Genomic DNA, 12,767 nt, shown 5'->3' with positions numbered 1-12,767 from the left:
GATTTTTTTTATTGTCTCGGGTTTCATCTGAAGATGATTTCCCCCTACGATTTTTTGAGTACAAAAAATCAATTATTTCCCAAAAAAGAATTAAAGTTAACAAAGTTCAAAGCAATTAGCCAATTATTCCCACAAAATTGACCAATTATGGCTCCAACATGCATAAAAGATTCAACTGCCAGTCACAGGATGATTCGTTCTTCATAAATCACCACGAATTCCTCGACATTTGCAATGAGTTTTAACAAGACTTTCTTTGCAATTCTTAGCATTTCAATCACACCACAATGTAAATCTTTGAATTAGATCTCAAACAGTGCAAAGCCCAAATAAAACCTCCCATAAATAAATCAAGTCCATCGCATTGTTGGGAGTTCTTTGAACCACTCGCTCCCGTGCTCCACAAGATTACACAGACCGTCCACGTTGTGTTTCATGCGAAAACGGAAGCACGAGAGCAGTCTTTAAAAAAAAAATACTCCGCCACGACAATTGCTGATTGAACCGACGAGGCACTCAACGGAAAAATTCGCAAAACTGGGCAGTAAAAAAATAATGGATGAGAGAAATGGGGGCTCTTTTGCGATCGATTGACTCACCCAGTCCATAGCGGCAGAACATCTCTTCTGCGGCGATTCTCTCCTCGATTTTCTTAGCCACAGCTGCCTGTGGGGGCTTTGGGGGCTCCACTTTGGGTCTCTCCTGTGGTGGTGCTGGCGTAGCCTTTGGAGGCTCGGGCTTGGGGGGCTCCTGCTTCGGAGGCTCAGGCTTTGGTGGCTCCACGGGAGCAGCAGCCACCTTAGCTGGGATAATGGGCTCAGGGGTTTTCTTCTCTGGTGGTGGAGGTTCCTTGAGATCCTCAAGGAAGTCCTCGGAGGAGACAAACTTCTCCTTGTGCGATGAATATGGATTCAAGTAGTCATCCTCAATTTGATCCAAAAGTGGCGGAGTTGCTGCTTTTGGGGGAATTGGTTGGAATCTCTCAGCATCCATGAAGCTCTTTGTGGTGTCTGTGTGACTCTTAGTCATCCCCAGATCATCAGGTAGCCCAAAAGAAGCAAATTCCGACTTAAGGGGCTCCTTGGGTGGAAGATCACCACCCGAAAGGAAGTCATCGAGGAGATTTGCCCCATTTGTGGACACGGGCTTCTCCTCCTTCAGCTGCTTCGGGGCAGCATTGAAGAAGCTCTCGTCATCCATGAGATTGTGCGACGAGAAGGGGTCCACATGTTCAAAATCATCCGTGGAGCTGGTGGAGCTCACTGCCTGGGAATTCCCATCGTGTTTGGCATTCCCCTGGGTCAGGGAGTGGTCGGGTTTTGCATCAAAGCTATCCGTGGAGAAATCCATTTGCGTCCAGGAATTGGCACACACAGTCAATCAGTGGTTCAGCGGGGGATGGGTGTCACAGTCACAGAAAATTTGCCTAGAAAACTGGCTCAAAAACAATTCCACAATCTTCTCAATCTCAAGCACACTGCCTTATGCACAAAATTCAATTTTTTTCGCAAATCTCGTGAGAAAAATTCGTGACTGTGGGATTTGATGGCCGCCCAAGAATTGCGAGAAGAAAGACTGAGAGCGCAGAAGAGAAAATCTCTCACTTCCAGTCTGCACGGAACGCCTGCGCCTAGAAGTTCCCTCTCCGGATGATGACTCACAACTCGGGAAGCAATGCGACTGAGGAGAATTGCGTCACTTTGGACAACAACACTTTGCAAAAGAGAGAGAGACTTCGGCAATTCAACGAAGAATTGTTCAACTTCTTTGCCCAGCAGCAGCAGTGAATTTATTGTATTCTTTACAACCCTCTTTACCGGCTTTGTTTACAAAAGACGGGTATTCTTGCAGCTTTGAGCTTTTTGATTTTGAACTTGACGTTTTTTATTATGTTCAACCCCATAAAATATTCATCTGGATAAATTGGCGGAAGTTCAGTGGACGGATCAATTTGTCTTCTTTTCCAAGGCTCTGTTCAAATTAACTTTGCATAAAGGCTCCACCACATGATAACGTAGGGTTGGCAGAAAGAAAATGAGAAAATGCCCTAAGTTCTCAAAAAAACTGAAGAAATTAGACTTATCTTTCTTATTTATTTACATTCTTTATTTAAGAACTATATTAAGCGTAAAATATCTTTTACTTTTATTCTATGAATATTTATCGTAAAAGTCGTCAAAAGAATCCTTTATAAGAAAAAAAATTACGCAGAATACCGATTTTTTATATAATTTTTTTTTATTAATTTTTCTATCAGTATTTATCACATCATCAAGCGGCATAAAATAGCTTAAAACGTTTATAAAAGGACGTCCAAAACTCACTTTTACCATTACAGAAAAAAACCGATAAAAACTTTTACTCTGAATACCATTCTATTTTTTTGAGACTTTATAAAAGTTTGAAGACTAGTTTTTTATGATAAATACCAAAATTCTTTTATCTTTTACGCTGAATACCAAAATGACCTTTTATCATAAAAATAAAAGAATTTTTTACGCTGAATATGGCCCAAAATCTCAAACTTATTTGAATTTTATTATGCCCTTTGCAAACTAGTGCTTAGGGTAAAACTTCTTTGATCTTTAAACAAACAAGGCAATAATAGCCTCAAAATAAAAGATTTATGAATTTTTCCTAGCCAATCTGGCCAGTTTTAGTCCTTAATGGCCCTAATGTAAATTTTTTCATGTTTTCCTTTCTAAAAGAAATGAATTACATAATTGAAAATAATAATAATTTCATTGATAAATTGCATAAATTGTCTTATAAGACTTCCAAAACAATTGAAAATTGATTTTTGTTTGCTTGAAAATCACATTTAATTTGCATTAAATCTTCCTCTTTTGGATCGATTTGAAACATTTCAATTTTTCCAGTACATTCACGAGACATTCTCACGGCGCGTCCTACACAACATACATTGCACCTGCCTGTAAGAGTAAACATTCATACGAAATTCCCATGAGGCATCCTAAGAAATTCATTGACCGTGTCTAACAACACACAGGAGAAACTTTTGCGGGGATTACATTCTTTTTGGTTTTCTTACAGTCCGGTTAAAATGTTCGGTAATCAGTCTGTACAATGTGATACGGGCCCCAAGTGCCGCAAGATACCAAATGGAATACATCGGGAGGCTGAGAAGTCATGGAGGAGCCCCAGTGAGATGAATGGCCACGCAAAGGTGGGTATAGGTTAAGACGATGGCGAACAAGGTCACATTTTCACGCCACTTTTTCTACTTTCCGGGACTTTCTCTCACGCCGGATGGGCGGACCTTTAATAAAATGAGATTTGTGTCTTTGTAGGTGTTGACAAATGGCCAGGTACCCCATGACTTTACCGGCACATCGCCGAAGCAGCCAGTGCATGATTCAACCAGTGCTAAGGAGTCCTATGAGGATGTACCACTGCATGTGGCCTGCCTGACCTACCTCGGATTCTACCTCCTCATGGTGCTGGGCTACTTCAACCAGCTCTTCTTCACACCAAATGTAGCCACGGAGAAGAATCGCGACGGCTACCCATCGCTCTATGACAATTTTGAGCGCTTCTACTTCAGATACGTCTACAGGCGCGTCCGGGATTGCTGGAATCGTCCCATTTGCAGTGTCCCCGGTGCTGAGGTGGTCCTCAAGGATCGCATCACCAAAGACTACGGATGGACATTTGAGTGAGTGACAGGACAATCATTTTTCTTAATTATGTGCACACGGGATTCTTAATTATGTGCACACGGGAGTAGCGCACCTGTGTGGAGCAGAGTGTGAGCACCCCGCTTGACCTCATTTCCTGCCACACTGCGTGCGGCGCCAAGAAATACACCTCACTCCCTCCCCCCCCACCCTTTTTTGTCCGTTCGTCGTGGAAAATTATTGCACACACAAAAAAAACCTACCGTGTGTTGACCCCACTGGGCATGGATTTTGTGATTAAATTTCACACAGAGAGAGGCTCCAATTAGCATTCTGCCAAACTGCTTCGTTACTCTCAAGCCACCCCACCCCAAAAGGCAGTCTAAATGGCAGTAATTTCCCTTAAAAAGTTCTGAGAGGGGGCGGGAAAGATAAATATTTGTCGGACGGAAGTGACGAATTTTTGTGTTGAAAGGAGGGTTCTCTCCTCTCACAATCCTTGCAGAATCGCACGCAAATGAAGCGTCAGCAGATCGATTTTCTCATTTGATTTTTTCATGAAGCAGCGTGTCCAATTTCCGCAAATAAAATTGCTGAATTGATATTTTATTGAATATACTTTTGAATCTATTGGATAGATAAGACGAAAAGAATTTTTTAAAGCGATTTCTTAGAATTCTATCTGACTGTTTGTGAGTTACTTAACAAACATCACGTCAATGTAGAACAAATGTAGCTAAAAAAGAAACTTTGGGAAGTTTTAGAAAGCAAAACTCGGAGGTTTTTCAATTAATTAGAAAAGTCTGTGAGAAAATTTGATTCATTGCATTGATTCGTTGATTCTCCTTGAAATTGTTTGATTATTGAGAGAGATATCAGAGCGGGAAATTATTGGGCTTCAAAGGGGAAATTTCAAGAATTTTCAGCATTGAATAAATTCAACAATAAAGACTTATTAAAATCAGATTGTAGGAATTCGTTCAAGTTGATTTCCTTTTAATGGTTTAATTGGATTTTCTTTATGATTTAATGAGCGGGTAATTCTCCAAGAAGGTTTGATTAATTCTACCCTTGAAGGAAGCATAAAATATATAAGGTATGTAAATATAAATATAAATGCAAAGTAAAATATAACGGTAAAATATAAATATATATAGCTGCATGGTACAGATTAAGGAGAAAAGGGAATGTACATGGTAAGTTTCACTTACGGGCTGTGATTCTTCCTTCAGAGGTCAGTCTAAGTGTGATATTTAATATAAGTTTGGTGGTGCAAACTCTGGGGGAAGGCTAACTCGCGCATTGGCTGTGATTCGTGGCGCGAGTCATCCTTCCCCAGAGTTTGCACCACCAAACTTATATTAAATATCACACTTAGACTGACCTCTGAAGGAAGAATCACAGCCCGTAAGTGAAACTTACCATGTACATTCCCTTTTCTCCTTAATCTGTACCATGCAGCTATATATATTTATATTTTACCGTTATATTTTACTTTGCATTTATATTTATATTTACATACCTTATATATAAGGCGCCCCGCTTCGCGGGGCGCCAAATAGTTAGCGTACTAATTAAACGTGCAACTATATATATTTATATTTTACCGTTATATTTTACTTTACATTTATATTTATATACCTTATATATAAGACGCCCCGCTTCGCGGGGCGCCTTAGAATTTGCGTATTAATTAAATAAAATATTAAAACCCTTATATCTCCTGAACGGGTCCATAGATTTTCTTAAATGACCTATCATTGGAAAGGTATTGACCTCAGCTATAACATACTGAAATTTAAACGAAATGCATAGTACAGTTTTTGAGATATTTAGACTTAAAAATTTTGGATATGCAAAATATTGACTTTAGCGCCTCTTGCGGTCATTTCTCGAAATTGCAATGTTCTAGACATTTGAAGGGCTTCACGAAACCTTTCATTCGCGCTTGAGTTGATTAAAATCGGACTTGTAGAACCCGAGATATTACATGCTAACTTTGGAAGGCTATATCTCGAGAACGGCGACATAGATTTTCTTCATTTTTGGCATGGAGCTAGATAATATAAACAGGTACAACATATGAAAATTTGAAGAAAATGCATCGTGTAGTTTTCGAGATATTCATCGAAAACTCATCGAAAATTTTGTTTTTGATTTTTGACCCCCTAGCGGTCATTTTTGAAACTTAGGATGTTCTAGAGAGTTGTAGGGTTTGTTGAGAGCTTTCATTTGATCCCGGGTTGATTAAAATCGGTCAAGCCGTTCAAGAGTTATGGCCGATTTTCGATAAAAATTTGTGACGGCCATATTGGCTAAACTGCTTGACCGATTTTCGAAAATGAGGTATCTTTGGAAAGGTCTTGATGGCCCCTACAACATATCAAAATTTCAGACCTCTAGCTATTATAGGGCCTAAGATATAGCGAAAACAATATTTAGGGGTGTTCCAAAATGGCGGACGGAGGGGAGGGGGGGTGGATTTGAGTTCACCATCTGACGACATCAGGTCGATATACTAACTTTGCCTTTTACCGCAAGTCTCTATCTATTACCGTTCTCTTGTAATTAAGCGTTGTACTACGGACGGCCGGACGGACGGCCGGACGGACGGCCGGAAAAATTTTTTTGACATACGTTTTTTGGAATGTGGGGACCCTAATTCGTGCTCATCCCGAGTTTGAACCCGATCTGAAGACTTTGCATTTTAGGTGGTACACAGAAGCTGTGCTATTCTTTTCTTCGAAAGAATCACAGCTAAAAGATCATAAAAAGCATAAAAGTTTTTTTCTTGTTCAGTCCTAAAGTTAAGAACAAAAAAAGGAAGGTGAGAGAGGCGTTATTGAGTACCTACCTACGTCACAATAAGTAATTTGAGTTAATTAACTGAATTCTGGTTTAATCCTCATGTTAAGACACTAGGGTTACTACCTCACATTACATTCTAACACGGAGATTTTACCTACCCCCTCGCCTTCCCTTAAATTTTTAAATGTCCTTAATACTAAAAAATACGTAGATTTCTCTATAGGAATTTTTTTATTTAAAAAAAATTAAGTCTGTTTCTGTTAACGAGGTGCATTCTAGACCTAGCCTGTTTCTAACTAATAAAATTATAAAAGTTTTATCTTAAACAATTGTAAGGTAAATTATGTTACACCTTAAAAATGTTAAGTTAAGCCGTTTATTAGGCCAGGCTTAATTTTTTTAAGCCCAACCTTAGTTCCTTTAGATCAGAATTTTAAGATGCATTTAGACTTAGTTCCATCTGATCTAATCTTGAAACCTTAAAAGCCTGACCTTAAAAAAAACTTAAGTCTAGTCTACAACAAAGACCTTGATTAAAAATTTTAGGATTGACTTCAAAAAATTAAACCTGATTTGAAGAAAACTGTAGTCTAACTTAAAGAAGTTTATTCTGCTTTAGAAATGATAAGAGTATTAACGATTGTGAGGTGTATATGTAGGAAAAGAATCGGTTGCAGTCTTGTGCGGTTCCTTCTGACTGTGTCATGTGCATTTTCTTAATTTTCTTTTGACAAAGGTGTCACAATACAATTAGCCTGATGAAGATCATAAATTGATCGCAATGTAGCTACTTATGTAAATAAAACACCTGAGATTAGACTGCAACCGATTCTTTTCCTACATCTGCTTTAGAAAACTCAGATCTGACTTAGGACGATTAAAAAAAATCGAAAGTTCCTAAATGATAGTCCCAGTTTTTCAATTTCCCTAAAGTGGTAACCCTATAAGACACTTCCTAAACCATTTTGGTTTAATTAAAGGCATTTTTTGTAAAACCTTTAAATTAATTTTCAAAAGTTTTTTAAGCCTTAAAATGAAGAAAAAACAATCGCAATGAAATCCCGACTTTCCCTAATTCTTCCCAGCTCCTTAAAACTCCTTAAAAAACAAAGGGAAAAGACCTTTAAAAAATTCCTTCCTCACCCCTAAATGGCAGGTTCACCGGAACAGAGACCAAATGCCTGAATCTCGGGTCCTACAACTACCTGGGTTTTGCACAGGAAGTAGGTCCATGTGCCGAAGAAGTGGAGTCAACAATCAAAGAGTACGGCCTTGCCTCGTGTAGTCCACGCCTTGAGCTGGGTAATACCCCGCTGCAGAATGAATTGGAAGCCCTCACGGCGGAATTCCTCAATGTGGACGATGCCATTGTGTTCGGTATGGGTTTCGCAACGAACTCCCTGAATCTCCCGACGCTCCTCTCCCCGGGATGCCTGTGCGTGAGTGATGAGAAGAATCACGCCTCCATCATTCTTGGCCTTAGGCTGTCGGGTGCGAAAACTGTGGTGTTCAAGCACAACAACATGCGAGACCTGGAGCGTGTACTTGAGACGAACATCATTAACGGGCAACCCGGCTCGGGGGCGCCGTGGAAGAAGATTCTAATTGTTGTTGAGGGGATCTACAGTATGGAGGGGTCAATTGTGAAGCTGCCGGAAATTATTGCGTTGAAGAAGAAGTACAAAGCCTATTTGTATTTGGACGAGGCGCACAGCATTGGGGCGTCGGGGCCACACGGGCGCGGGATTGTGGATTACTTTGGCATCAACCCAAGGGAAGTTGACATCCTCATGGGGACATTTACCAAGAGTTTTGGCTCTGCTGGAGGGTACATTGCTGGGGATAAAGTGAGTTGAAAAAAAAATTCAACAAAAAAATTGAATTTTAAAAGATTTGAATGCAATTGCAGAGACTCATCAACTTCTTAAGGTGCAACAGTCATGCACATTGCTATGCAAGCTCCATGGCACCACCAGTTACGCAGCAAATCCTCACCTCAATGAAGATCATCATGGGGAAAGATGGTTCGAATGAGGGTGCAAAGAGGATAGATCAATTGGCGCGCAATACGCGATACTTTAGACGAAGACTCGCCCAAATGGGTGTCATTACATTTGGGCACGAAGACTCCCCCGTTGTCCCCATGCTCGTGTATTTGTTCTCCAAGCTCGGGTGAGTTTCTCTTTCAACATTCTATTTTACTACCTTTTTTGCAATCTCTTTTGTTTACAAACCAACTAATGTGGCTATAATTGCCGGGAAACGTGGTTATTTCATTTGCAACTCATTGCGAATGTTTTGCAAAGTGAAATTGTGCCAATGATGAAATTAATGAGAAATCGATGATATTTTTAAATGGATTTAGAGAGGGTTAAAGTATTAATAATTTAATTAAATGAAGATTTAAGAAAGTTATTTTTTTAATTTTTTGTAGATTGGAGAATGTTTAGATGTCAAAAACAGCCTAAAGTTTTAAGCAATTTAGGCTTTATTTAGACGTGAAAAGAAATTATTTTTATCCCTAAAATTACTTTAAAAAATTAACTTTAGAACGTTAGAAGAGACACGTCAAAAGTAAGAACAGAAACATTAAAAGTTGAGAAAGAAAATTTCAACCCTAGGGCTCGCCATTAAAAACAATTAAAATCGTTCTATTATCGTTCTAGAAAAGAAACACAAAAAATTTTAGGTGTTGTTTAGGTAAATATTCCGAAAAATCTTTGGAGAGGCCTGGAAAAGTAATTTTCCTTCAATAATCCGATTAAAAATAGAAATTAAATGTAAAAATCCTATAAGATTTTTCCCAGAATACGAAAAATATTTTAAATGACAAACTGTAGAAAAGAAAAGAAAAGATTTGTATCAAAATCTGTCCCATTTGAAAAGGAACTTTAGAATAAACGTTAAACTATGCCCGAAATCAATTAGAAAAAATTGTCTGAAAATGCACATTTAGCCGATTCAGCCTTACTGAAGAAATCTTAAGTTTCTCTTTAAGAAAGCTTAAAAATCTCAAATTTTTCTTAACAAATCTTAGGTTTTTTCTTAAGGAATCTTAAGTATATTATGAAAACTTTAGATATTCTTAAAGAAACTTAAAGATTCTTGAGAATACTTTAGTCTCTTAAGGAATCTTAAGTCTGTCTGACTAGTGAATTTCATCCAATAGCCGATAATATGATTTAGACATAATAAATTTAAATACTAAATTCATTTTTTTAATACGGCGTTCTTATAGTAATTTAAAAAAAAAATGCTTCCCTTGACAAACCCTTAATAATAGATTTCTTCCTACCCCACTAGCCCCGGGACTTTTCGAAGATCTTTTATTGCTTCATCAGGCTTTCAATCAATATTTTCATACAATTTTTTTTATAATTAAAAAATAAGTTTGTTGTAAAATAAATTGTGTCCCGTTATTGTTATATAGATGTTTTCTTCAATTTAAGTTGTTTTGACGCGACAAAATTTATTTGAAGCTAGAAAAAAGTTTAAATATGCTACGCACCTTGTATTTTCACTTAATTACTGTAATTTTACTACTTTGTTGACACAAATAATTGTTTTACTAAACAAAATTATTTTTTTTTACTGTTCAATTTAAACTTTTAAATTTATTTACTAAATACTTTTTTATCAAATAGTCTGATAAATAATTTCAATGGTTTTTTCAAAGGTTTTTACGACAACAACAAATAGAAAGATTAGAAAATACTTTTTTTTAACGATTAATTAAAGATAAAGAAAACAAACAATTTTCTTTGCAAAAATAAAGTGAAAAATTAGCATAAAAAATGAATATTTTTCACTTTTTTGCAGTGCTGTCGTCCGCACGTTGACCACAAAGCACATTGCGGTGGTCGGCGTGGGTTTCCCGGCGACCCCATTGATGGAGGGTCGTATCCGCTTTTGCCTTTCTGCCGCCCACACCAAAGAGCAGCTGGACTATGCGTTGGCGCAAATAAATGAAATAAGTGATACAATGGGTCTCAAGTATTCAAGGAAGCCTCGCGATCCCAATCCCATCATCTACTGAGCTGCAGTGAGTTGTTTTCTTTATTTTTTTTCGAGAAGATTTACGTCCTTTTTACACCTACACTGTTAACTCCTTCCTCGCCATTGAGTCATTTTTTAAAATTCTTTCCTATTTTTTTTTTGATAATTTTTTGTTCTCATTTATTACCACATGTCCCATTTTTTTTAATTAAAATAAATAAAATAGAATTTATGATATTTTCGAAAAGTATTAATATTTTTTTTTCTAATTTTATCGTGAGAATTTGGTAAATTTCTTTTAACTTTTTTTCCTCACACAAAAAATTGTGTTCTCCTCCCGAAATGGGAGTAAAAAAAGGGAAAAAATAGTTTATAGCAAGAAAAAAACGTTGAGAATTTGCAAAGAAATGCTTTGAAGAAAATAAAATTAAATCATAAATTCTCTTAAAAAATTGAAAAAGGAAAAATCATAGAATTAAGGTAAAAAAGAAGTTAGAAAAACAAACAAACCTGGGGCCTTCTGACTATATTTTCTCTGTAAATTATTTTATCCAAAATAATTCGTGCTTTGTCAAACTTCTCTTGCAATGCTAGAATTAACAAATTGAAAAACAAATAAATAAAAGAATGAGAGAATTGTTGAAATTTTTAGAAAGGTAAGAAAAGAAGTAGATTTTAAGGAATAAACAGTAAGATTTAATATTAAAAACAAATATTAGCTAATTTATAAAATTGATAAGGAAATTGCAAAAAGCCAAGGAAATTTATGACTAATTTTCTACTAAAACTCTTTTCTGTTGTTCCTCATTTTAGAGAGTCAATGTTTTATCTTTAAATTTTCGTTCATTCAGCAGCATTTTTGAGCACACTAATTGTTTCTGAAAACAGAAATGAACAAAATATACAAAAAACGCCTATATTGAATGCTTTCTTAATCGGTATATGATTCTATGAATTGTATATTCGAACATAATATTTATTAAACCAACACCGAAAAAAGAGGGAGAAGAAAAATATTAAATAAGCACGAGAAGGGAAGGCAGTGAATGTCATTCAAATTGTCCCTTTAACTATAAATTATTAATGGGCTGGAGACAATGGAATGGGATGCTAATAGGTCGTCCAACCATCAGAATGGTTAAATGTCATTTAGTCCAACAAAGAGTTTAATGAGCATTTAAACAAAAATTATAAATATAAATATCAGAAAATTGGATATAGAACAAAGAAAATATCATTCCAATTTATCCAAAAGAACATAATTGTAATTAAATAAAATCATAGAAATTGAAAAAAAAGAACTTTTATGGAAGAAAAATCACGTTAAATAGAACAAAATAAATGCTGATTTAGATTAGAAAGATGATCAAAGTTTTGTGCTGAAGGAACTTTAAACAAAAAGCTGCTTCAAGTCATTATTTTTATTTAGAGTTAATTTTCTGTATTAAATCACGTAATATTCACAGTAACAGAGGTGTTCAAAATATGTGTCGTTTAAGGAATTATTTTAACCCATTTAGGCCAGATCAAAAGAACCTTTTGATTTTTTTTTCTAATAATTCTATAGCAACAATTTTGAATATCTCTGTATTACTTGTAACATCTTTTTCAGAATCAATCCAATAAGAGCTTATAATCTTCTCTTAAGTATTTACCTACTTGACATCCTTATCTATTAGAAAACAATGGCGCTTGGGATCAAGTTTAAGATGCGTAAGATAACAAAAAAAAAACAAACTGCTTAACTGAGAAAATATCTAGTCTAAAATAAGAAGAAAACTGTCAGTAATTTTCATTTAAGAACTATCTATTGTAGAGGAAGGAAATGGCTTTAAAAAAGTAACTTCCTCTCTTTTATTTTTAATGCATAAAAAACATTTTCAAAGCAATTTTCTTTTATTTAAATGTAAAAAAAATCATTCTTCACTTTACAATTTTCCATTTTTCCCCTTTAAGCAAAAAAAAAAGTAAATTCTTTCATAGAACATTGACAAACAATTTCTCAAAGATAAATCTAACTTTTAAGTATATATAGATATTGTAAAAAAAAAATTAAAACAAATTCACATTAATTCAGCGAAAGCTTTAAATTTGTAGGAAAAAAAAGTGGAAATATTAACGAAAATTTTGAAATTGTGGAAAAATAAACAGAAATGTGTTAGTTTAGGGAGAATAAAAAAAAAAGTTCTATAGAGAGAAAATGAAAATGATTAGATATATTTTAAAACTCTGTAAGCATTTAATTGTTAAATTGTAAATTTTAAGGAATCAAATTCACGCAACACATATTTTGAGGAATAAATTGCCATTTAAATAAAATATGAA

The 12,767-nt window shown here is 35.8% G+C and overlaps 3 protein-coding genes across 9 annotated transcripts in view; 2 read left to right on the top strand and 1 right to left on the bottom strand.

Annotated features, from left to right (window-relative positions):
* LOC129789671 (reticulon-1-A) overlaps nt 1–1,902 on the bottom strand; it is a 27,737-nt gene extending 25,835 nt beyond the window's left edge. For 2 of the 4 annotated variants that reach the window (XR_008750481.1, XM_055826665.1), the window contains exon 1: nt 600–1,902. Coding sequence is in view for 2 of the 4 variants with exons in the window: in XM_055826665.1 (XP_055682640.1) it covers nt 600–1,350 (751 nt within the window). In the remaining 2 variants the exon portion in view is untranslated. The remainder of the gene's footprint in view (nt 1–599) is intronic. The other 2 variants (XR_008750482.1, XM_055826666.1) reach the window with 2 other exon arrangements.
* The window catches only part of LOC129789572 (uncharacterized), a 656,748-nt gene that overhangs the window by 58,024 nt on the left and 585,957 nt on the right, over nt 1–12,767 (top strand). The gene's annotated exons all lie outside the window — the stretch shown is intronic.
* Nucleotides 1–12,767, top strand: part of LOC129789643 (serine palmitoyltransferase 2) — a 19,428-nt gene extending 6,661 nt beyond the window's left edge. The window contains exons 1-6 of one of the 3 annotated variants that reach the window (XM_055826631.1): nt 2,987–3,187; nt 3,312–3,676; nt 7,603–8,293; nt 8,356–8,618; nt 10,266–10,488; nt 12,055–12,767. In XM_055826631.1, the coding sequence (XP_055682606.1) occupies nt 3,065–3,187; nt 3,312–3,676; nt 7,603–8,293; nt 8,356–8,618; nt 10,266–10,482 (1,659 nt within the window). In that variant the 5' untranslated portion in view covers nt 2,987–3,064 and the 3' untranslated portion in view covers nt 10,483–10,488; nt 12,055–12,767. Of the gene's footprint in view, nt 1–2,981; nt 3,188–3,311; nt 3,677–7,602; nt 8,294–8,355; nt 8,619–10,265 lie in introns of those variants that run through there. The other 2 variants (XM_055826629.1, XM_055826630.1) reach the window with 2 other exon arrangements.

Source organism: Lutzomyia longipalpis, chromosome 2 (assembly GCF_024334085.1).
Source record: "Lutzomyia longipalpis isolate SR_M1_2022 chromosome 2, ASM2433408v1".
NCBI lineage: Eukaryota > Metazoa > Arthropoda > Insecta > Diptera > Psychodidae > Lutzomyia > Lutzomyia longipalpis.
The sequence above is the reverse complement of the archived record's forward strand: the minus strand, read 5'-3'. Positions and strand labels throughout refer to the sequence as shown.